The sequence below is a fragment of the Poecilia latipinna genome, unplaced genomic scaffold (genome assembly GCF_001443285.1).
Source record: "Poecilia latipinna isolate Pla-1442-1.1 unplaced genomic scaffold, P_latipinna-1.0 Scaffold37, whole genome shotgun sequence".
Lineage (NCBI taxonomy): Eukaryota > Metazoa > Chordata > Actinopteri > Cyprinodontiformes > Poeciliidae > Poecilia > Poecilia latipinna.
The window spans coordinates 1,402,368-1,427,864 of NW_015112653.1; the positions used below are offsets into that span (position 1 = coordinate 1,402,368).

The 25,497-nt window shown below is 41.4% G+C and overlaps 1 protein-coding gene across 2 annotated transcripts; it reads right to left on the bottom strand.

Annotated features, from left to right (window-relative positions):
- Window positions 1–269: 269 nt before the first annotated feature.
- On the bottom strand, window positions 270–24,122 carry LOC106955329 (calcium-binding mitochondrial carrier protein Aralar1). Of its 2 annotated transcripts, none has more exons than XM_015045443.1 (18): window positions 23,909–24,122; window positions 23,356–23,409; window positions 20,346–20,488; window positions 18,904–19,019; window positions 17,929–18,068; window positions 16,133–16,279; window positions 15,916–16,054; window positions 14,921–15,014; window positions 13,417–13,501; window positions 9,943–10,024; window positions 7,846–8,004; window positions 6,914–6,966; window positions 6,634–6,714; window positions 4,307–4,447; window positions 2,332–2,470; window positions 1,912–2,070; window positions 1,739–1,829; window positions 270–957 (listed from the first exon to the last, which is right to left on the bottom strand). In XM_015045443.1, exons 1-18 carry the CDS (start codon window positions 23,918–23,920, stop codon window positions 771–773), a joined length of 2,022 nt encoding a protein of 673 aa, XP_014900929.1. In that variant the 5' UTR covers window positions 23,921–24,122; the 3' UTR covers window positions 270–770. The 2 variants fall into 2 exon arrangements, with proteins under 2 accessions (XP_014900929.1, XP_014900937.1); XM_015045451.1 differs by lacking the exon at window positions 23,909–24,122 and adding an exon at window positions 23,695–23,840.
- Between the last annotated feature and the right edge of the window lie 1,375 nt (window positions 24,123–25,497).

The following is a 25,497-nucleotide window of genomic DNA, read 5'->3' on the forward strand; positions in this document are numbered from 1 at the left end:
GCATGCAGAATTTCGGCTCATGTGGATAAAAAAATGTGCATTAAATTCAAATTATTTTCAAAATAGGTTAAGGTTGTATGTTGAAACAATATTCCAGATTAACTATAGATCGGTTCAGATAGTTAAAATCATTAAATGTTAAAATGGAAGACGTTTCACGTAGATGTGTGTGTGTGTGTGTGTGTGTGTGTGTGTTAGTTTCTGCCTGTGGCTGCAGCTCAGGTTGTCATTTCTGCTCATTTAGACATGACTAATTTCTACTTTGATGCTGTTTTGTACTAATCCTCCTGGCTGAAGTCATGAATCCTGTATCTGCTCAGCCGAGTTCGTAGCTGACATGTAAAGTGACGGGATCCGACTAGATTCTTCGTTTTGAGACAAAACTTTGGGGGGGAGGGGGAACAGAGAATGTACATTTCACAGTAGAAACACTTTGAATGATTTATTTCAATAAAATACAATAAATACACTTAAATTATTTCCTGCGTCCCTGGTCATAATTTCAAAATAAATATTTTGAAAATATCTGTACATTTTTGATAAATATAACCCATGCACACCAAAGCTGTCACACACCACGAAATAAAAGGAGCAGTGATTCTTCGCTGAGCCATAATGTCCCTCTGTCGAGAAGTACAATATGTACAGTAAAGTTGTGCAAGCGATGCAAAGAAAATAAAAGCCACACCCATGCAGCGTTTGAAGAAAGACGGCTTCTCGGATTAACTTGAAATCGGAGGAGCGTGCGGGCCTCCCCGCTGCGACTTTGTTTAGGACGGCTGAGGTTCAGATTTGGACTCTCCAGAGGACTTGAACTTTGGCAGGTGCAAACCAAACTTCCTCTCCACGCCGGCAAAGGTCGCAGCAGCCAGACGGTAACCGCCCACATGGTCGGCGGTCACAGAGGGGAAATCCTTCACCGCGGGTTTGGGAATGGGCTCGGAGCCAGCGGGACGACTGGAGAAAGAGAGATGGGTAGTGAGTGAACGGCTCCATCATTGATGCTTGGTTCAGATCCAGCGAAAGTGATCTCTCCCAAGGGAGATTATTCTCTCTCATGCACACAGAAAAGTTGATATCATAATGATAATCTTCATTAAAACACTGCATGTCCAAACCAGACTTTGTCAAACGTGTTTTAAACCGTTGTAATCGGGGAAGAAGTTCAGTTCATGAACAGACTGCTGGTTCCAGCTGTATATTCTCTCATTCCCATCAAGCTTCTCCTCATTTCATGTTACAACCACATTAACCTTAATGAGAGTTTTCATGAGTGAACAGCAGACAGTGTTGTATAAGAGTGATTGAAACTTTCTCTGGGATTGCAATTGCATGCCGCCATTTCCGTTTTCAGAGGAAATGTATGTTTCAGAAATCCTTTAATCTCCCATGGCAACCGTTTGGGGGGTGCCTGAATGTCTGCTCTCACCTAGCACCGCCTTTTCCATACAGTTCCTCTTCAGAGCTGCAGTTTTCAAGCATAGCCTTCACATCACAGAGCGCCTCTCCCCAAGACTACCCTGGTCAGCTCCTTCAGACTAGCCAGCAACAATTAGCAAATATCTGGTGGAATTGCAACTATGCTAATCAGGCCTCTCAAACCTCCACCAAAATTAGGTAAATTCTGAAGCTGATGGAAAATGTCATAAATATTCCCCCTCTCCGCCCAAGACATTGTTGAGATGTGCATGAAACAGAGCAGGTGTTTCTTCTCATTTTCTACACCCAAAGTACTTACTGTCCCCCAAAGTCAACGTAGAAGAATCTCTGCAGCAGCTCGTAGGTCACCAGGGTCACACCAAACTGCGGCGACGATCTGAAGACACGAGCTAACGGAAGGCAGAAGTGCACCCGAGGTCAGTTTCTCTCGTCTGCAGTCGATAAGGAACGATGGATGCAGGAGTGCCTTACCTCCCGCGCCCTTCCAAAATGCACTGAACCCCTCCTCTCGGAGAATCTTCCTGAAGCAGTCGATGACTCCGTCGTACGTCGTCTGGCCCGCTCGAGCTGCCACCTGCAGCCTGGTTTTGATGACATCGGCAGGGGTCACCAGCGACGCCGCCGGTACGCCTTGTTTGCCACACAAAGACATAATGAAGCAGTTTGGGTATGCACAGGTGGAGTCACACAGAGACCAAAATGGCTACACCTTCACGGTGTGATGGGAAGAAAACTATCACAACATAGTCGGTCTATTGATGGGGGAAACAACAGGAAGGAAACCAACGTGCTTTCTTTTTTATTATTTTTTTTTATTTTTTATTCCGAGCAGATAATCTGGCGCGTTCATTTATGACACAACACGGCGCCGTCCTCCCAGATGTTTGTTACCTGCTATAGCTCCGGCAGTAAGCAGCTGCAGCGGACCCAGCCTTCCGTCTTCGTCCGCCAACGCTTGCTTGGTGTGTGCATAAACCGGGAAGTAGATGGCAGAGAAGGGGATGTCACGCAGGAAGCAAGCTTTGGCTCCCTATCAAGAATAAAAAAAAAAAAAAAGAGAACATTTTATAAACAAATACATCAGCTCAGAGACTGATGAATGAGCAGAGAGGTAAAGCTGGTTCGTCTGCAGGGATTAAAAGGCTGGGGGAGCTGATTTATTCAGCCTGCAAAGGGGCTTTAGTAATGATGATGGGGCTGAAGGGCTCCAGGGAGAGCTGAAGCACCGGGCCTCCGGAGACAGATCCATCACGGACCGCAGTGTGCTCTCTTACCAAGAGGGAGCCAACTCAAAAAAAAAAAAAAAAAAAAAGTCGTAAGCAGTAAGTAAAGCCACACGGATCTGGAGGGGAGCAGGAGTGAAGCGCAATACCTAACCAATTTGTTGGCTGCAGCAACCGTCTGCGTGTTTAACACTATTTTGGAAAATTGAAAACACTCAACAGCACAACATCTGATGTTCAGGTTTCTGTTTCTCATCGAAAAACGTACGGCTGCTTCTTCAAATGCAGAAGTGTTTCATCTGCAGAAACTTAAAGATGAAAATTATTTGACTGTTTAAGATGCTTTTGTTTCTTTCATTTGATGAACACTGAGAAGTAATGCATTTTCAATCATCATATTCTTAATCTATCTTCAAGTGAGGTTTGAACTTATTTTAAATTAAACATCAAACTTTTCTAGCTGTTGTCAGTCAAATACATGAGCTTTTTCCATAGAGGATGAGCGGAACCGACTGAGGCAATCACATCATCATATAATAAATCATATAATAAATTTTGTTTTATTGTGTTACAGACCTACACAAAGTGGGGGCACAATTGTGAAATGGAAAGAAAATAATAGATGGTTTTTAGTGTCCTTTTATATATTGAAAAAATATTTAGATGTTTCAGGAAGAGACATGGCCGCCCACCTTCACCGGCACGCTGGGTAAGAAGAACATCAAGAGTGACTCTGGAGGAGCTGCTGAGAGCCACGACTGAGAAGAGAATCAGTCAACATCAAAATGTTGACGCACTCTTAGCATAACCCCATGGTGAAACATGGTGGTGGCAGCATTGTGCTCAGGGTCATTCTCATCAGCACGCATGGAAAAATGGAAGGAGCTGAAAACAAGGTCACTCTGGACAACGACTTTAAAGATACAGCTAGAGCTAGCATGTTGATATGTTAGAACAGCCTAGGAAAAGCTCTGACCTAAATGATGGCTAGAATTGAAACTCAATGTTCACAGAAGCTCTGCGTTCAATCTGAACAATGACAAGCTGTGGAACAGACGTCAGGAAAGTCAGCGTTTGTGTATCGACTCAGGTGGACTGAATGAACGTCTACAAATGTGCATAAACCCTTTACAGATTTAATCAAGTTCTTTCTATTTCATGGATAAGTCTGACTTGGTGTTGATATGACTTATAAAATCCATTAAAGTTTAGACGGCTGACTGCTTCTGCTATGCATAAAGTCTTGACAAGTTTAGTATTTTTAGTATTTTAGTATGTTAATGTTTTCAGAATGTTTCCCATTTTATATTTTCCAATAATAATAATAATAATAATAATAGTAATACTAATATGAGTGACACATAAAAAAATGGACACACTCATGTCTCCCCTTGATTCCTGGTGTGTTGGCTGGTCATTATTCTTTTACAGTTCAAGTGGAGAGATAATAATGTTCAACAACATCAAGAACATCAATGATAATTGTTTGAATAGGATACCAGATATGGCCTCAAAAACTGGGTGAAACATTTAGAAATTTAAGCAAGAACATGTATCCCTGTTTTAGGCAGTAAAGTAAATAGAAAGCACATATTGTTGGTCAGGTGTTCCTCTGTGCTGTGGATCCTGTGGAGCTGGCCCACCTTGTAGAGGCCGAGGAAGCCGAGGTCCCTGATGACGTTCAGAGCGCTGACCCGGGGGCCCGTGGTGATCTCTCCAGCCACCTGCAGGCGGATCTTCACGATCTCCAGTGGGTTGGTGAAAATCACCTGTGAGGCTCCAGCCTACAGAGTGCAGCACATATACAAATACGAAAAGCTGTTTACACGCAGATATTCCCTGAGTGGGTTTTGTCTCTCCAACCCCTGTGGGGTGAACTCTGGGTGAGAACGGAGATGGTGGTGTAAGCATTTTCCCCCTCCTTATGGGAATTTTTAAATCATCTCGGTAAACTTAAGCACAAAAGTTGCTTTATTTTCGCCCTGTTTTCCAAACGGCCTTGACAGGAGGAGGAAAAAGCCGGCATTGATGGAGGAACAACCGGGGTCAGAGCAGAGCAGGAGAAGCCACTGGCTCATGGTTGGGAGGCTGTGACCCTGGCAGCAGCCCTCTGCCCCAGCCGCCTCCCCTCCAGGCGCCTCCTGTGGCAGGGTGAGCGGCCCGGCCCGGCCTCGCCCCGCACACTTCCCCAATTCAACCCCTATTCCCAGGGGAGAGCGCTGAATCACCAGGACAGTCCAGGAAAGCGGTGCCCTGGAGGCATGGCACCCTCTGACTCTGGCACATTTATCACCCTCCCCAAATCTAATCAGGCCCCAGGATGGCTGCCGCTGACATTCAGGGCAGGGGTCTTATCTGTAAACATCCGAGCTAAAAAAAGCTCGTTTTCAAAGCGGAGAGGGGGGGAATATCCGCTGCTCTGAAGATTGATGCACTCATCTCCTGTCTTTCATCTTCTGCAGTGATAATTCAGGGAGTTATCAGATTAAACTGAATTTAAACTTTCATGAGTGTGTGTGTGGTGTGTGTGTGTGTATGTGAGACAATTAACAGGAACCCCTCAGAGCCGATTAGAGAAACTCAAACTTCTGGTTCTGAACAGCTGGGAGATGGGACACCCTGGTTGTCCTCCGTGAAGACCTGCTCCGGGACGTGCGCCACAGGTTTGGACCCCATTGTCAAACTCAATCACGCTGAGCTAGACCCTGCTTCATCCAGAACCCTCCAGGGCCTCTTCCTCCAATTACACTCTGACAGGGGTCGCAACCTCAAAGACCCCGCTCCTCCGAGTCCAACCTGCAGGCCTTCATTCTTTCAGCCTCTCTCATATCTGCTCTGAGTGAAGGAATTACATCTTTAATCCAACGCTGCTCTCAGAACACGGTACAGAGCTGCTTGTGTAGGATTTGTGGTCTAAGATTCAAAGGAGTCAGAGAACAAAACAGGCTGGTAATTGCAGATGGATGAAAACAAAAACTCTAAATAAATAACATTTTATTCAGTCTATTTTCTCACAGTTGCACATCCAAAATGAACAAAGCTCCCGATGATGAGGAAATATTTGGACTGGAAATTGGAAATATTTATATGATCTTTGCACATTTTAAGGAGTCAAAATGAGGCTTTCAAACTTAACACTACACAAATAGTTAAGCATGCTGGTGGCAGTATAATGATGTGGGACAGTTTGGTATGAATAAGTAGGCCCACCTAAATGATTTTAAATGCTTGAACAAGTATGGTTGTTGCTGCAGGATAACTTTTTCCCCAAAAACATCACAAATGTTTTTCTGAATTAATAAATCAGGCAGATATCGTCCTTCTAGAACGGACCAGAGGGCCTTGGAGAGTCTGTGGTTAAATCTGCCTCAGCAGCAGAGAATCCAGCCAGTTTAAATGCACAATATTGCCAGTAATATCTGATTGGATATTCAACCAGAGTCTTGATGATGTCTACAGAAAGTGTGTGAAAGCGACTAAACTTGATGGTAATTAACAAAATACAAGTTAGGGTGTTTAGAAATGTTGAACCTGATGTTTATTCTATATTGATTGCCTTCAAATTCATAAGTTTATGAGTGGTGTGTAAAGTATGTATTCTTGTCCAGTTTCCAGTTCAAACATCTTAGTGCACTTGAAATAAGACAAAACTAAATTAAAAGTAACTTTTCAGCAAGTCATGGGAGCTTGGTTTAAGTCAATAACTCTTAAATATTGATTTAAAACGTTTTGGTTCCACAGACAGATTCTTTCACTTACAACACGAGAAAATCGTCTTTTCTATACTTTTTTTTTTTTAACACTCTTCGTGGTTCATCATGGTTTCATTGTTCACATGACAAAAGCCCGTCATCTTAACAGGGATGTGCAGACCTGTGGGAGCAACTGTAAAAGGATCTGATGCTACATAAATGAAATAAACTCCGCTCTTTAGTTTTTGGTTCATTTAAGGACATAATTTAACACTTACAGATCCACCAGCAAGAATCTCGGCCAGAAGAGGGATGGTATTATCTTGTGTGGTGAACTTGTCTCTGACGAAATCATTCACCTGGAAAAAACAAAAACAAAAAGGGAAAATATTCAGGAAAAAAAAAATGAGCCAAATGAGAGTCAATCTTTAAAGCAAGACAGTAAATTTTACATGAGCTGCAGCCACATCTTAGATTGCTCAGATTCTTTCATTCAGAGGCTCGTTCGTATCAACTTTTTTTTTTTTTTTTCTCCAGCTACGTGGTGGAATGACTTACCGTGAGTTTGATAGCTTTCTCCGGGGCGACGCCGATGAGCTGCGGGAGGAGACCTGCAAAATATTATTCATAGATAGCATCTGAGACTCAAAGTTTGCCTTGAGATAAGTGCTCATTTTTATCTTGGCTGTGTGAATACATCCGTTGACAACCAGAACAATGCGAGCAGCAGGGTTCTTGGGAGCCTAAAACAAACCTGTAAATATTTACAGATAGTCGCTGATACATGTGAGACATGCGAGACACAAAAGATCCCATTGAAACTGGACAAAAGTCCAGAAATGACTGCTCCTGAATATAGGATCCGTTGATCCAGCTATTGGTGGGGAACAGAGAGAGCTGTGTGGCCATGCACAAGATTAAGAGGGGCGGGGGAGCGTGGGGATCTGGGTGCTACAGTGGCGATAGCCACCATACTGCTTCAGCGCCCGTCCTTCATCAAACCAGATAAACTTCTGAAGGAGCTGCTGAGTGACCGCTGCTGGTATGCGGCCAGAAAACAGCCGAGCGTGTCTGTCTCCCGAGTCGATCGGCCTCTTATCGTGAACAAGAGGGAGAAATAAGACGCTGCAGCGATGGAGGCAGCTGTAGATGGCAGTCTTGACTTCCCTCGCGAGCAGCAGAGCCCCGGGGGTGAAGGGCTTGTATATCAGAAGCCTTCAGCACTATTATCAGCACTCCGACAGAGGCAGATCAGACGGTACATGAATACCGCTGGTCATTTTCGCTCAGGGAACTCTCCCAGGTACAGAGATAATGAAAACCCCGGGCTGCTGCTGAACACAGAGGGCAAAGGATTCTGGGATCAATTAGAAAACCATGCTCCTGACATTAGCTCCCTGATACTTGCCCATCATGCGGGCCGCGTTGCACCATCCACATGCACGTGTTGTTAAAAAAATTTTAAAAAGTATTTATGGAAATGTAATGACCTCTGTAAAATCCAAAGAAGCCCTCATAGCGCAGCACTTTCTTCGCACAGTCGAAGCTGTTCTTGTACATCAGCTCTCCTACGAAGGAACCCGTGGAGCGCTGGTTCTGCATCCGAGTCTTCACCAGGTCGATGGGGTACACGGCAGTGGCGCCGGTGGCTGCGGAGCAAACAAGCGGTCAGTGCTGATGCCAAAAACAGTAGAGAATTGCATAGGTTAAAAGAGAACTGCAGTATTTAAGGAGATTTATATTTTATCTTTGAACTGCAGGATGATGAATCCATTTTTTTTGGGCTAATTTAATGAAGAAAAGTAAAAAATCTGGACTTTTGAAGGAGTGTAACTTGTCAAGACGAGTTAAAAATCAGACGAAACTTCTCCTTTTTGGGTCATTTGGATTGACCGCTTTTTTTTCTAATTGCTAAATGTCGCAGAAATGAAAGAAAGAACGCCAAAGATTTGCTTATCAAATTATTAAAAATCAGAGGTTTGTATACATTCCTTCATATTTAGTAGCATTGCCTTTGAACTGTATGATTTGTGTCAAACATTTTGGGTTTCTTTCCACAACCGCCCCCCCTCAATAGTTTACTAGAGTTCTGACCCATTCCTCCTGACAGAACTGGTGGAACTGGGTCAGGTTTGTAGGCCGCCTCACTCACACACTCCTTTTCAGATGAGTCCATAAATTGTCTACAGGACTGAGATCAGGGTTTTGTGATGGCCACTCCAAACACTCACTTTGCAAATCTTACTTTTTCATGTTTCTTTTAGAGAACTGACTTCCTCCCCACAAAATTATTCATACCACAACTAGACTTAGGTTTAAATGTATATTTTAATTTGAACAATAGGTTTATTTCTGACTGGAAAGAATATTAATATCTTGAAGTGGCCCAAGCAGAGATCTGACATGTATCTTTTTCTAGGGTGTAAATATTTGCCGACATTGTGTTTTTTGAATTCTCAAAGAAAAACAGGATTCAAGTCGAGAGGTGACAGAGCTTCTGAATGCCGTGGTTGTTTCCACTGGTGGGGGGCAACGTAGACTTGAAATGTTATCACAATATATGTTGCATTTATCGTGACAATAAAAAGTGACAATAAAAAATCCATAAGAACTCATTTATGTGTTTAGATCAGCTGTTATAAAAACCCCACAAATGCAAATATTAGCCATAAAAATAAACAGTGGAGAAAATGACTAAAAGCAACAATCCCAGCCATGCTGTCGGTTTCTACCATCAATAATTCAGATTTATCACATACAATAATTGTCCATTATGTATTTATTTGTTTATTTTAATGTTGCTCTTCAGCACTTTGGTCAACCTTGGTCGTCTTTTCAGGGTATTTTATTAATAAAATGCGACGTTAAAGTGTCATCCACACAGAGTTGCAGAGATGCAACCTGCTAAAATACATCCAACAATGCATTTTTGTTATCTTTTAAGTTGTTGTCTCCATCTTCTCACAGCTTGAACAACATGAGCAGCTCAAATGCATCTTTAGGAACCTGAAATGACTGGTTTCTGCAACCTAGAGTGGTGCTGAGGTAAGCTGCACTAAATCCCTGCTCTCAGCTGCACATGCTGCATCTTGTCTGACATCGGTTGTTGGTGTACTGATTGTTCTCAACCATTCAAAGAGCCTAAAAAGTGAGAAAAAACTCATTGTAACAAAGAAATTGCAGTTTCACCGTAACATCTCGCGACAGACGTCTCGCTCGGGCCCCGTCTTGAATCGGCCACTGCCGAGTGACGACGACGTGGACCCGCACACTCACAGGGTCGGAGCGAGCTCCTGTCTGTGGGCTGGTTATGTCAGTGGTTCCTTGTTTCTGCTCCCTCCAGTGTAATTAGAGAGGGAGATTCCACGGAGTGCGGTTCCGGAAGATTTGTGTCATTCCAAAGCTCCGTCTCCAAAGACAGCCTGGAGCCACCGGTGGCACGGCAGCACAATGCCGGAGCCTCACATCACAGCCCCTCTCCCCTGAAAACACAATGGCCGGCCCCGGGGCCTCAGTTGCGCCAGTCGGGGCGGCTAAGGTTACCCCTCGGGCGGGCCGGGGGCCTCTGCTGTAGACATGTCACTCACCTCCAGCGATTGAGCCCAGGGTAAACCTGTAGGCGGACTCTGCAGCCTGGAGCCAGATGGGCCGAGACGTTTCGTGAGCGTGCTGTATGGGAGGAAAGAGACACCGGCGGTCAAATGGATCTGGAGAAAGATGGAGGCTGGATCACAGCGCTAATCATGAACCGGCGGGCTATCAAGCCACAGTGAAACGGATACATTGTGGAAAGAAAAATGTTATGGAGATGGAATGTGGACATTTCATGTACAGTCTGATTCACCGGCAGTCGGTATTAAATGTCAGAGACAGATTAGCTCCGGGTGACTGCGTGGACCTGTGGCGGAGTTTTCCACATATGTTTTCATCTTGGAGGTTGTGATCCAAACATTTGGTTTTTATTTTAAAAGTATGATTTCTCTCCTATCTCCATCATCTCTGTACTGGTGTTTGATGTTCTCTGTTTCCGCTGGAGTGCAGGGGAACAGATTAGCCCAACAACCCGTTCCCATGTTCAGATAATAATCTACACAAGACGCAGTTCCTTGCGAGAACTTTCATATTCCTTCAGCCTTTCCACATTTTGTCACTTTCACAAACTGTAATGCGTTTTGTTTTGAGTTTGTGTGTTACAGAGAGACATAATCTGGGACAGAATAGTGAAGATGAAACAGTTCTGGTTCTGCTGCAATTGGTGAGCCCCAAACACACCCACCGACTCATCATTCTAGCAAAAAAACACCACCTACCCTGTCTCTTACCACACATTAAGAACTGAAGCAGAAAAATAGACAGATTGCCTGATTTTATTTTGTGTTTTTCANATNCGTCTCAATCTGAGATGGCACTGATGGTGAAAAAGCATTGAAAATCTCCATTCTGTGTGTAAAAAATAGAAAAAAAAGAAGCTTTCATGAATCTCAAATCGAGTTCTAAGAAAGTGTTTGAACAGCATTTTAAGCGTTGTAGTAGAGATGATAAATGATTAAAAAAAGTGAAATAGCCCTTTATTTCAGTAAAGGCTTGAAAGGTATATATCAGCCACCAACTTTAGCCAGCTTTATACCAATCTTACATTGCTTGGACATTGGAAAACACTAGGGGGCGACAATACTTGGTGACTGGGCATGCTACTATGAAGAAGTCATGGAAAATTAGTTTGGGGTTTAGTTGAAAGATACGTTAAACCTTTTTTTTTTAGTAAGAATGGTGCCCACCTGATCATGACGCCCTGGACATAAACTACGCTTCATGACTTTCAAATATAAATAAGAAGGTGCGCTGTGCATTTGTATTCAGCCACCTTTACTCTAATACCCCTAAATAAAATCCAGTGAAACAAGTCGATTTCAGGAGTAACCAAATTATTACATAAAGATATCTGGTGTGTAATTTAATCTGAGTATAAATCCAGCTGTTCTGTGAATAGTTCACAGGTTTGGCAGGGATCTTTTGAAGAAGCTGAAGCCGGATGAAGACATAAATCAATATAATGTTCTACAGAGATCTGCATCGTCCAAAAATGCAAAGAGTGTGGCATTACTACCTATCCACTAAGATGTTGAATTTGCATCTTGCTGTATATATCTAAGATAGTTGATTGATCAAAGTCTTTATTTTAAATGACATGTAATTAATATAATACATCTCAGCTTGAAATCTGGGTTATTTTCTATCAAAATAAATCACAACTTTCATTTAAATAAGAACATTTACATAAAGACATTTATATGAATGCTCCTGTTAGCTCTTTACAGATGTTGGATGTTTATTTATCACAGTTTAAGCTTCTGAGGAGGTGAAACTCCTTCCCACCATTGCACTTTATACACTTTGGTTAAATGGTCCTCACGCTCCACATGGAGACAACCGGATTGGTATATTTTAATTTGGAAAGAGCAACCACGGCCTCCACACAGGCTTTTATTACATTCAGCATTCCTTCTTTACGTGCAGAACTTGGAAAAACTGCATTTTCTTACAAGGCTCCTTCTGCTTGGAACAAACTGCAACAAGCTGTGCAGCTTCACTGAACTGAAGGATTTTAAATGTACTTTAGTGCATCAATGGTTGTCCCTGTGCTTCTTGCTTTATTTCTACAGTCTTTTATTTTCCTTCGTTATACTTTTTCAGCTAACCGATATGAGCTGAAATAACTCTAGTGTGTTTTAGTTTGTATGCATGTACAAACGGTGACCATGTACAAACAGGTCACTCTTGAAAATAAAACCTTGTGTCTCAACAAGATATACCAGTATATAAATAAAGGTGAAATAAAAAAATAATCAGAGACGTAGCCAAGACAGGAACATAGTAACTCTGGAGGAGCTGCAGAGATCCACAGCTTAGGAGTGACTGGACATCTATTCGTCGTTTGCTCTACAAATTTGGCATTTGGCAAAGAAAGTCATAAAGTCAGTGTGTAGGATTTTCTTGTTATGTAGGGGAGGGAGTAAAAATGTGAATGAAACTGAACTTTTTGGCCTACATGCAATACACCCTGTACTGAATATCACCCTGAATATCATATATCGTGGGTATCACCCTGAAGATACCGTCTCCACTGTGTAATACGGTGGTAGCAGCATTATGCTGTGGGTATGCTTCTCTTCACAATGGATAGGGAGGCTGGCCAAAGTTGATACGAAAGTCACATTTATTCTCAGCAAAGTACACTAGAGTTTGTGGTTGTAACTTAAAATCATGTGGAAAAACTTCAAGAGGTGTTCATGCTCTTCAAACTACCAGCGTGCGCAGTTTGGGGGTGTGTGAGTAACTTCCCCCAGACGAGACGTTAAGGGAGCAAAGCAGATCGCTCTTTTCCTCTTCCCAGATGCTTCCAGTGAAGGCCGCATGCTAACAAGATCGAGGTCTTGATCAAAGGCTTTAAACAATTAGTCTACTTCCACTGAAGAGCAGGCTTGAGAATCACAGCTACCCCCACAACCCGCCGCCCGCCCGCCTCCCCAGAAGGAGTCAAATTCCAGACCTCTGAGCGCGAGACTCTGGAGCACGAGTGGTCTGAAAGCTCTGACACAGAGCCGTGTTATCCGGTGGAGGCAGGAACTATTTTGTTCTCCCACATCCACCTTGCCTCCCACTCCCCTCCTGCCATTAGCAGACTTCGCTAAAGGCTTCTAAAACTTCTCAAGCCCCACGGTGATAAAAGCCTCTTATTAGCGCCTCAGATGTGTGATTGCAGCTGATGCGTATGTGCAGCCGCACTGAATAAAATAGGAAGAGCCTTTCATGGAGAGCCGCAACGCAACAATCCATTCCTCTTCTGTGACTATAATTGGTGTACTTTTATCTGGGAGTTTAAGAAATGCACTTCACAAGGGAAGAAAAACACGGGCTCTCTGCTAATTCAGAGCCTGAACATGCTGCCTTTCTTCGCTCCCTTTTCTGAGAGGGAAGCGGAGATAGAGAAGAGGAAAAGGCTTTGATGAAAGCCAGTTGGAGGAGGATGCGAGGAGTATTAGAGAAGTCACTCAGGATACCTGTCTCTGAGTCTCAGCTAGGTGGTACGGCATGGCTCCTTCCTCCAGCGGCGCGACTCGCTCGATGTCTGCGTTGTTCAGCCGCCTTAACGAAGCGAAAGTGGGAGTTAGGCCAGGAAAAAATAAAAAATAAAAACTGCTTCTCCACCGAGCTGCAGCAGCCAGTGATGTAAGATTTTCCAGTCGTTTTTTTACTGCCAAATAACTTCAAGTTATTGCATCTTTAATTCAAACTCGCATAGACAACACACAAACAAAGCTGGATAAACGCCCGAGGCGCGGCAGGTAAATGAAAGTGTTTCGCTGCAGAATATCTGAGACAGAAATGTTCCCCACTGGGCTGACGCATCATAAAGTCTGCATCCATGTTTTATGTTTGTCTTGTAAAAATAAGCCAGTGGAGCCACTGTTACTAAGCTAAATGGGCATCAACTTCATCTTTACAGCCAATAAACAAGACCTGTAACATGTTTATTCTATTTAAGCAAGAATTTAAAAAAAAAGCAAAAAGTAAATTTGAAGTTGCTCCAGAAAAAAAAAACTGAAGTTTTAAGTGTCACCATATTTATACAAAAAAAAACCCTAAACCCAAATACATGTAACAGTTTAACCATTTTTATTTGAAACACAAAAGCATCAATTAATCCTGCTCTTCCTTTTAACAAACTAACACGAAAAATGTAATAAAACACCTGCTTAATATAGTGTTAGTTTAAGGGACTGTTGTGTAGAAAATAACTTTATGCTGTTCTGCTCTTTATAGACAAGGTCAAAAAAGTGCAAAAACATACAAAGAGCTTTACCTTTTGTCTTCATTCGACTATATCCTCTATGGCTAGCCTAAAAGTTCAGTGAGAAACTTTAAATGTGTTCCAGCTTGCGTTTTCTTCAGCAGTGGAGTCTTGTATAGTGAGCATACATAGAGGGCGTTTGGATTTAGAGCAATATGCATCTTTTTACAGAAAAATGTATCAGTAATTTTTTTTTTAAATAACTCTGGATTCTTTATTTAAGAAGAACCTGGTAGTCTGAGGTCAGATTATGTTCTGTCCACCTCCAGGTTATGTCCCAAACTGCGATCACTGGAACATTTACACGTTTAGAAAATAGGTCTGTAACCAATAGCATCATTGGGTTTTGCAGCCGGGAGGTCTTAAGCGAGCTTGTTTCATTTTAATCCACTGTGATGAGCTTTTTGTGTGATACAAAACCATTTCACAGACCATCAGTTACAAATAAAACATAAGATATTAATTCTAGCATAAAGTGAGCAGAATTACTTTCTAAATACGCACGGGTAGTTTCCTTGGTTGCTTGGCTATCAAATATTCAAATTGGTAAATGATACACGGATGGAAGTCAGCTACTGGACCTACCCTGGACAGTCTGATAGAAGCAACCTCTACTCCTTGGGTTGTTCTACTTTTGTAGACAAATGAATTAATAGAAAACATTGGTTTGCTTCGAATCAACACTGTTGCATGCTGGTGATGTAGCGTCTTACCCAGAGTGAGAGTGGAGGCCGACGAGCTGGAACAGGATGTCTATCTCCATAGGAGTGATTTGACCAAACTTATTCGCAGCGTGAACAAACTCTTCTGCGGTTCAAAGAAAAGGAAGGAAAAAAGGAAGTCATCAAAAAGCCAAGCTAGAGGCCAAGAGTTGGAAATAATAATAATCATTTTTTAAAAAGGTGTTTTCTACAGTAGGCTTTAATTACAATAGTATTTGCAAATACTGATCTTTGTGTGTTTAGGTTGTTATCTTGGTTTATGTGTTTGCTGCTGAAAAGGCATGTAATGGAAAGTATAAACCTTTAAACTACTTTTCATGTGCTCAAGTTCCTTCTCTGAAAGTACTCGCCGCATGAACATCCACTCTCTAAGCATCGCTCTATTATTTGAGCTTCAAATTTAGTTCTTTGCTGCTGCCTGCTAGGTAACAAAGTGGCCATCGGGTGGTCTTTCTAAAAGGAAACCTAATGGTAGTTGTTGAGGAAAGGAAAAGAGTTAGTTATTCGCTTCTCCTGAAAAAGACCTTTCCGTCAGCTCTACAAATGCAACCTGCAAGCTGGCTTGACATAGAGAACTGCGTGGACATGCCTTGCATGACAGAAAAAATGAAAAGTGAGTGTTTGTCTAAGCCTGGACGAAATGTTGCTACTATTTGCAAATACTATTAGCCCAAAGTCTTCTCTAAATGGAGGAAAAACTATGGAGAGAGAGAGAGAGAGAAGTCTGATGTTTGGGTCTCAATGGACAACACAGTTGGGAGCAGATGTGACTGACAGGATCAGCTACTCATGTAGAGGAGGGGTCATCGGATTACCACATTAAAAACATTCATTTACCTGTGTAATTTAGTGCTACAGTTAATGTTCCCTGTGTGTTCACTCACACCACTCTGTCGAGAAAGTTAAACATAGGATCGAACAGCCAGGTGTCATAGCACACGTCAAATTCAGGAGATTGCCGGATTTCAGGAGGTGATTAGAAGCACCTTTCGTGACGAGGGTTTCTTTGTGAGAGCCGGCGAGGGTGCTGTAAATCTTGCGGATCAGCTCCATGCTGTTGAGGAGGGCGTTGAAGGCAGTGAAGTAGGAGAAGCTCACCATGTGGGAGGTGCTGCCTCCTGCAGCCTGAACAAACAGTCAGCTCAAGTCAGAGTAGCAGGATTTTTATTTTAAATAGCGTCACCCGTGCGTAGTACGACTCACTGAAACCAAGTTTTCTTCTACGAAAGGAGTCAGCATGTGGTGCCTGATGGTGGACATGATGTCGCTGAAGTCCAAGGCAGTGATGGTGCCACTTTTCTTCTTGTCCTTCTGTGCGAACGCCTGGCGAGCGTGCTCCAGCTGCAGCTCCTGCAAAAACAGGTGGATGCAAACGGCAAAGACGAACCGAATCACTGCTAATATCTAGCGCAATAAACTCCAAAGCGAGTGCTTTTATCGGGTCAAATTTCCGGAACTGTGAAATCTTTTTGGATAAATTGTAAAGCACGAAACGTTTGCTACAAATTGATGGCAGATTCTTGCTTACTGAACATGGATGGATGGATACTTTGCTTTCTTTCTTTCATCTCCACAGATATAGAAGCCGTCAGATGCTAAAGTGTCACATGGGCTATTGTCTCTCTCCAGTGACTCATGACATGAAGTCCAGAACCCTGAGAAGCCTCGTCTGAGAGCTGAACAGCTGCCCAGTGGTTGGCAGATGTGTGTTTGAAGAGACATGATATAATATGACAACCATGCAATCAGGAGACGATGCTGGGGAACCTGAACCCTGCTGTCGGAGCCCATTGCCTAGAACCAGAGGAGAGCGGAGCACCGTCACTGAAACACTTGGCTAATTATTGGATTGGCTCTCAAATTGAGTTCTTCTTCCACTGCTTTTCTTCCGTGTCTTGTTGAAAGCACGTGATGAGTTTTCGTCAGCTGACAAAGCTAATACTCACCAGTGCTGCAGTTTCAGTCAAATGCACATCGCGGCAGCGCTGCAGCTCTGAACAACAGCTAAATAGACACACTTGTAATTACTTAGATTTATTGCATCGCTAACTGACTATTCCTGGCCATGACAGGAGACAACAATAATGACATCAGTGTATGAAATTCTGTACACAAGAGGATAATTTGTGCAGTTGTGGGAAACTAGAGTCAGTTATAATAAACCATAGAGAGCTGTGAGGGATCCCGCAGTGAAGCAGAGAAGAAGCCCACCCAGCTTCTTCCTGAGACCACAGCCCTCAAGTCCGGACCAGGTTCCTCCGCACATACACCGATGCCGTTTGCCCACCGCAAAACCATCACTCAGATTCAGGTCAAGTCCCACAAAAGAACAAGCTTTGGATTCTTTACAGGCACATTACTCAACGCTGGTAAACCTAAGGAGGTGAGGTCATGTGCAAGGCTGTAGTCATCTATGTTGCTTTTATTCTAAAGCATTATTTTCTGTCTCCATCTTCATCACGTTACTACATTTTCACAGTGTCAAGCAGTGACCTCCATGTCTCATGTAAGTGGGAGTTAAATCAACATTTGACATGTTCTAGAGCTCATCATTGTGTCATTTAGCAAACAAAAATCGTTTCGGTCATTCTAATTAAACTAAAACAAGAGAAGTTTGATTATTTTCTATTTCAGACAGTGAGAAAAAAAGTGCACTGGTCTTTTTACTCAACATCAGGTTTCAACTGCATATTTTCAATAAGCAGAGAGAAGACTTGAGATATAAAATCAGAAAAAATATCACATCGAAGCAATCCTCTGTCATTGCTAACTTGTAGTTCCTGATAATGTGACACTGACTGTGATTTAACAAATTGTGTAGCTCTAACTCAAAGGTATGTTTTAGCAAAACTTCTCAAAATATCAGATGTTAAAAATTATGAAGGCTTATATTTTGTGGCCATCTTGTGGGTGAGAAACCCAGACATTAGTCTCTGCAGTGACACTGCAGATAAATCCTGGGAGTCCTGATGTATACATGGTTGACACGAAATATTTACCTGCAGAAACTGAGTGAACTCTGCGTAGCTGAGATTCTTGTTCCTCTCGTGGCCGAAGTGCAGCCGGATGAACTCACAGTCCCAGTTGAAGGGGATGTGGTGATGGACTGTCGTCTGGCTGAAGATGTCTCTGACATTCTCTGGAAAAGTGTTAAGAAGCGGTTATAAAACACCACAGGGACAAACATCCAGCATCCAGTTGTATTATCACACCATTCAATTGTCTTTATCTCATAAATGCTTTAAATAAATGCCTGACACTTCCCTAGAAGGCCTTTGTTTGCTGAAGTCGATGTAGTGCTCTAACACCTCTGATCTGGCAGTGGATGTAGTCACCGAGTCGAGTTAGTGAGTAGGTGTAGAGAGCAGAGGCTTAAAGCAACCTTCTCACAACTCGGTTGATTCAAAAAATAGAGACACTTTTAGGCTGTATGGTCCTTTCACAAGCCAGTCAAGTCAGCCATGTCAACTTCAGCTGAAACATGCAAACTATGTCCTTACAAAAGGTCAAACAGAAGAGGCAAGAAGGAGTCTTGTGACCTTTGATGACACACTTCTTGTGCTGTATTGTGTAACCCTCACTGCTAGTTAAGAATGGCAGGGAAGAAAAGGTAAGATGAAAAGAAACGAGGCAAAATGGAAACCAAGAGGGTAGGATAGAAGAAAAGAAGGATAAAAAGAAGGATACAAGGATGGAAGGAAGCACACCAAAGAAAATAAGGAAGGAAGGAAAAAAAGAAAAGACAAGGTAGGGCAGGCGAAAACATTTAGAGATGGGATGAATTTCTTATGTTTTTTTTTTATTATTCTTTTGAAAAACAGATATTTCGTTGTTGTGTCGAAACACTGATCGATACTCTCACCTGTCCTGCTCTGAAGCTCTACAAAGCACTTATTTAACTCTTGGAGAACATAGAAAATTAAGAGCTAAAAAGTGTCTTGCTGTTCTCAGCATGTTTCATACCATGTACGTACCAAAAGAGATGTTTCCTGTGCCAGTCTTGTCAAACAACTGAAAGGCCACTATGAAGAGGGCATCAGGGGCACACAGAACCGATTCAAAGGCCAGAAACTCCTGGAAAGAGATCAGTCTGTTTGGATGAGAAAGAAAAGATGTAATCTCAATGAAAAGAGCAGATTTTTTTCAGTAAAATTACAAATTTGCAGCCATGCCAGCTTGAATAATCAACTAAATAAACCTAATAAGATCAAACAAGCTATTGGCATTAAGGGCATGAAGCCATTAGATAAGCCTAGCATTAAGGTAGTTAAAACAAAAAACTTCAGGGTAGTTCCAATTAGTGCATTTTAGATTTTGTTGGCATCATTTCTTCCAATTTGATGCATTAAAGTTATATTTATATTAACTTGGATAGTAGGGCACATTCAGTCTCACTCACAGCACATATCTTGTCTATGTAGAAAAAAATTAACTTGAGGGATTAAAACAGAATAATAAAAGTCAAATATTTAGAGAACTGATCAGCCACTGTCATTTTTTTACAAGGGGAATATCTCCTGCTGTAAATATGTGAAAACGTCATTATTAAAATCTAAAACAAAGATTTTAATAAAATCTTTGTTTGCTTTTCACAGATCAAGTGAAAAGCAAATTATTTACTTTGAAACTCAAGGTCACTATCATTTAAATCTGAAATATGAAACCAACTTAATTTAAATATTTAGACCTGTCGAAGGGCGAGAGATAAGACAACAGATGTTTAAATTTGACTTTGAGAGAACACTGAAGACAAAATATACAGAGAATATGAATTTATAATAATCAGCGTCGAAGGAGGAGGCAGCTTCTGCTCAAACTATTGGGTAGATGAAAGGCTCTGAATGCAGAATTAAAAAACAAAAATTAGTTTTGCCTAAGATAAACAAAAATTTTATTGAAAAGAAAAATATGTGGAACAGATCAAGACAGCCGAGATAAAAAAAGAAAAAACCCCTTCTAAATAAAGCATAGTCAGACATGACACAATGGATGCTACAAAGAAATAGGAGATGGGAACTTGGGCCGTGGGATGGATGAAATGACAACTGAAAGCAGAGCAATAGAAAGACAATGGAACAATCAAGTAATGGAGAACAGGCAATGCAGGAAACAGGCAGACAGAACAAACACTGACAAATGGGTAAAATTTTCTTTTTGAATCAAAACAGGAATTTAACTAGAGACTGAAACCAGGAAACACTGATCGGTGCTTCGCAGCTTTAGTTTGAATTTTCACAGATCTCTGCCGATAGCAAGTTTGATAAAGAAAACAATAGTTTTGGAGCACAAAATGAAAGCTGAAACACTTCTCAAACGTGTGTGTGGATGAAAAGTGTAGAAGAAAAAAAAACATTCAATGTTAATAATAAGGAGCGTGTTTTGAAACATTTCAGTCTAAGACAAGATCTCTACTCACCCGTCCTTGGTGGTGTCGGCCACTCCGGCTATCAGCTCCACAGTTTTGGGGTTGTGTTGCGGCTGCGTGTGCAGACCCAAGTAATTCTGCACAAAGTCTCCGGGGGTCATGTAATGCTCCCCATCCTCCACCACGCTGGCATACTGCAGAGGACACATGTACAGAGCTGTAAACAGCGGTAAGCGTGGATTGACATGTCGTTTTAGACAGAGAAATTGTAAGGTAGAAACTCCATTGTGCGCACAGAAAGATGAGGAGCTCTTCCCTCTCTATAGGGATCTCTTTTCTGTGTCACAATATGGTTTTGTGTTTTACAAGAACAAAGGAATCTCAGTTCATTCCAACTACAGCGCATTTAAAATCTATACAATGCTGTGCTTTGGGCTGTAATGACACGTAGAACTGAACTGTTCACATTCTTTCACATCAGCGTTCTCTCTTAAAGCTACTTGCCAGGCTGCTCTGTAAAAAAACAGCAAAACACATATTTCAAGACATAAGTTTTATAAGTGTTGTTGTTGGATTCTATTTGTTTGTTCACAATTAAAAGCAACACTCCCAAGAACAAGCTTCAAATCCCACATGCCTCTGGTGACATCACAAAAGGTAAAAGGCAACTAATTTAGATTTAAATTGTCTTTGTCTTGTTTTTCATATTTCTCTGTTATGGGCCCCAAATTATGGAATGACTTACCTTTGCAGGTCAGAGAGGCCCCTTCTCTGTCCACTTTTAAAGCTCGTCTTAAAACCCATCTATTTTACTTGGCTTTCAACACCAGTGGGATCTAGTTTTAAATTGTATGTTTTTGTTTTTAAACTGTTTTTAATTACTTTTTTATTATGTTGTTTTTAAATTGTACAGCACTTTGTATCAACTGTGGTTGTTTTAAAGTGCTTTATAAATAAAGTTGGTATGGTATATTTATTTGCATGTTTTCAGCCACATTCACATTTTGCAGGAGTAATCTGTATTCTACACAGTGGTACCATAATCTTTAAGATCGATTCTACTCTTATACCTCTTGTGATATCACCAACCCAAATGCACATGGAGCATTGAAGCTGGCTTTTTTTAGCACATAAAACTTTATAGTCTGTTAAATCCTGCTCTTCATAACCAAAGGTTATCCGACAGATGTGTGTTTATTTTGTTAGATGTTATTGAAAACAAATGATTAGTCTTTAAATCATTCATATTGCAACAATTTTCAAACAAAAAGATACTATTTTAAAAATACCATTTTATCTAAACATATCATCCTTATAGCAAAAATTATTAAATATTAAAAACATAATTTAGGTCCTTCTAAAGCATTTATAGTGATATATAATCTCTGATTTTCCATAAGGTGCTTTAGATGGATGCAACATAAATAAAAGCATCAACCTTTGAAAATATGCTACTCTGCATGACTGAAGTAAAACCTGATCTTAGTGTCAGGGCTTCAAGATGAACAGTCATTTATAGAGACTGGGTAGGGTTTCATGTTTGGCACCAAGATAGCTCTGGAAGCAGAAGGGGAGCATGAACCAGCAGCAGAAAGGCCATGCTCATGGGCCCGAGCCAAACTCAAAGAGAGAAAGCAAGGGCGTGGGAGGAGACCCCTCCAACCATAAGTGTTTTCACAGCTACAATTCAACGCGCTCTGCTGAATTAACATTTTAGACGGAAAATATTAATTTCAAGCAAACCCATTGCCGTGCTTCTCCGTCACAATTGTGTATCTATTCACCCTCACAGTAGGCCTCAAGTAGTTCTTAATCAAATTATACAGGCAGTCAGAGTGAATAATTAACCCTTCCACCTGAATATGCATTGAAATTAAACAGCGCTGTTACAGCTGAGTGAAGGGATGTTGAGGGCAATACGAGGAGACCGGCATTTCAAACTGAGTCACTTCTTTCAGGGACAAGTTTACACTCCAAACAAGACGCTCTCAGAGGGTAAGGAAAGCTAAAGACAAGACGAAGAACAGTGGAAGTTCTTGGCTAAATTCAACCCTGGGAAAACCCCTTTGGTCTGCACACCAACAACAATCTGATGTCATTGAATGGCCTTTGAAATGACTTTGTTTTGTAAATCCCAAACTGTGTTTAAAATAATCTTTGTGCCATTTAGAATAACTGAGCCAGTCAGAGCATTGTAGTTGTTGTACTAGAGGTGAAAAAATGCAGCCCGTATCCCTCAAAAACCCATAAAATAGCCCTTTAGAAAATGACCCGATGAGAAACTGATAGCAACTCTAGCCTCCTGTCTTTCAGGAACATGTTTTTACTCCAAACATTATGCATATCTACAGTAAACGCATTTACAGGTTTGTGACAACAGCAGTAGCACTACTTGCTTGACAGGCTCCTCCTTCTGTGCTACAACAAATCTAAGGTGGTGCTAATGCCATAAAAAAAGACAGTGAAGTGGGTTTTTGTGTTTTCAAAAATAGAATAAATGCTTTACTTTAGAGAATCTCTGTTTCAAGTTTGACCAGCCCAGATTATTAAGTGTAGCCCTAATTCTTTATATATACAAAATAAGTTAAATAGCCCTCTTCTGAATGACACACTCAAAAACTATAAATCAGATAGCAACTTTAGCCAGCAACCATTTAAAGTTTTTACACTGTGAACAACTCTGAGGGGCACTTTTCACCCTAACATGGGGAAATGCAAATAAGTAGAAAACTTAGTTATGGTGCCCCCAGGGCTATTTTACCCTGGGAAAAGAGCCACATTGTCCATCTCAAAAACTTCCACTAGACAGGAATGTGAGTCTTATTAAAGGCTTTTAAAAGAGGATGAAACAAAATTCTGTAAAAAGCTTAAATTTCAAAATGTACACAGTAATTCTAGATTACAGCGGATCTGACGGTAATCAAAACCTTTTATATAACCTTTGATGGAGTTACACCAGGCACTGCAAAAGCAGAACTGACAGATAAAGTAACAAACCATGCATACAAAGTGTTTTTCTATTCATCTGTGCTTTTTGTGAGACACAAAAATTGTAACCTACCTTCAGAAAAATTGTCTTCAACTCATTAGGGTCAGCTCTTCTTGTGGCTTGCACCTGTAACACACAAGTTTGAAATCTCCATGAAAAAAAAAAAAGTTCTCAGAAGAACACAATGTTGTCTGAAAATCTGAAAATTAAGATTCACACAGAAATCTCTGTCATCAACAAAACTGGACTTCAGTTTCTCACTTTTCAGCTTTGATTTTTTTTTTTCTTAACGCAGGCGGCTCAGCAGGATCGATCACAGGACTCGAGCAAAAATAACTAGTTCCAGCGTCTTTTTAACAGCTTTGAAACAAATCTCTCACATGCACAAAAGCAACAGAGCACAGAAATAACAGTTGTCTATTTGAGGCCAGGGAGATGCGCCTATATGTTAGGATGCAGAGCAATAATACAATAAAAGGGAGGAGGGGACTCCGCTGCGTTGAAGCTCTAACCCCAACACTTCCGCGCAGATTAGACGTCCTCCGCACCCCAAAGCGCAAAGCCCGCGGCCGCTTTTACCGCATTTTAAAACACATTTCTGATAAAGAAATATTGACGGAGTCACCTTGACGGCCATGCTGGATGTGACGTCAGCTGCAGTGGACTGTACTAGCGCACGCGCTGGGGTTCGGGATGACAGCACGCGGACATGTCAGCAGCAATGTGGATGTCTGGGACCCTGAGCTAAATTTATCCAAGTATTGTCCCCTCTCTCTGCGGCCAGACTGGTGTTGTGATGGGAGAAACTACTGCAGCTGAGGTGCTGCAGCTTGTTCCTGATCTGCTCTGGTGGGAAGATGACACTCCTGCTGCCTGTAGCCCATAAGCACAGGATACAAGAAACAAACTAAACAGTCACATGGCTGGATTTAGTAAAGGTGACTGAAGTCCTGTGGACTAAAACCGGTCAAGGGCAAGCATATTCTTCCCTGTTACACTGTAAAAAAAAATACTTTTAAAGATGTTAAATGAAAGTAAAGATAACAGATTTTGCTACAGTAATATAATTCAAAGTAAAACACTAATATAACATTCACACTAAGCCATATTTCTATTCATTTTAATTTCAATTCAGTAACACTCTTCACTAGAGAGTCAGCCACAAAATATTATTGTTAACCGACCAGGCTGTTCTGAGACTGCTGTGTCCGCGCAGATGTGTGGAAAGTTTAGTGGAAGGAAAAAATTGTAGAAAAATTTCCTCCCACTCTAAGGGGAGCACAAAATGCAGCAAATAGATTGAATAATTTGGTTGTGTCATGATCCTTAGGTCTCCGCTTTGTATTTTTATGATTTTGTTCTGCACCGTCTTTGATAGCTTAAATTTGGTAGTCTCAGTTTGTTTCTGTTTTATTTTTGCTCCTGTCTTCCCTTGTGCACTGTGGTGTAGATAGTTCCTGTTTTCCTGACAGCCCTGTGTATGACTTTCATTGTCAATTTTTTGTTTTCTTTTTGTTCTTGTATTATCTAGTTATTTGGTCATTCTTGCACCCAAATTGACATTGTGGACGTCTTGCAACGTGAACTAGGGAGAGAAAACCAAGGAGCCCAAAGAATGAACCTCGCTTTCCTGTTCATCCTGTCTGCCTGACATTGTCTTCTATTTGTTAATAGTAATTTATGGTTTGAGGACATTTGCTTGTCTAGATCTGCTGTGTTTAATAAAGCCCAAAGTCAACACCATCATCTGCCAGGAAGTACAGCATGCTGCTAACAAGCTTTTTGTTTTTAGCAGGCGTTAGTACCTCATCATACTGCCAAAAGTACCAATACCTTCTTTAATGGCCATGCTTACACTGTGTTGGATTGCTCAGAGAACTAAGTTGATCTAAACCCCATAGAGAGTGAATGAAATACTATGAGGAGGATGAAAGACATCAGAAAAAGCAATGTACAAAAGCTAAAGACAGCATTAAAAGAAAACTGTGTTTCCTTAACTCAGTGGAGTCAGGCTGTGTAGATCTTGGAGATCATTTTCACCATGCAGATATATAGAGTGGTAATTAGAGTCTTGGGCAAAAGCACAAGCTGAATAAAGTACTAAAATGTGATGCCCACAATAATAAATATGTTGAATCAGATTGACTGCAGTAAAAAAAAAAAAACTTAATGTATTACCTACTAACTCAAATCAAAATTCTAACATGTAAGATA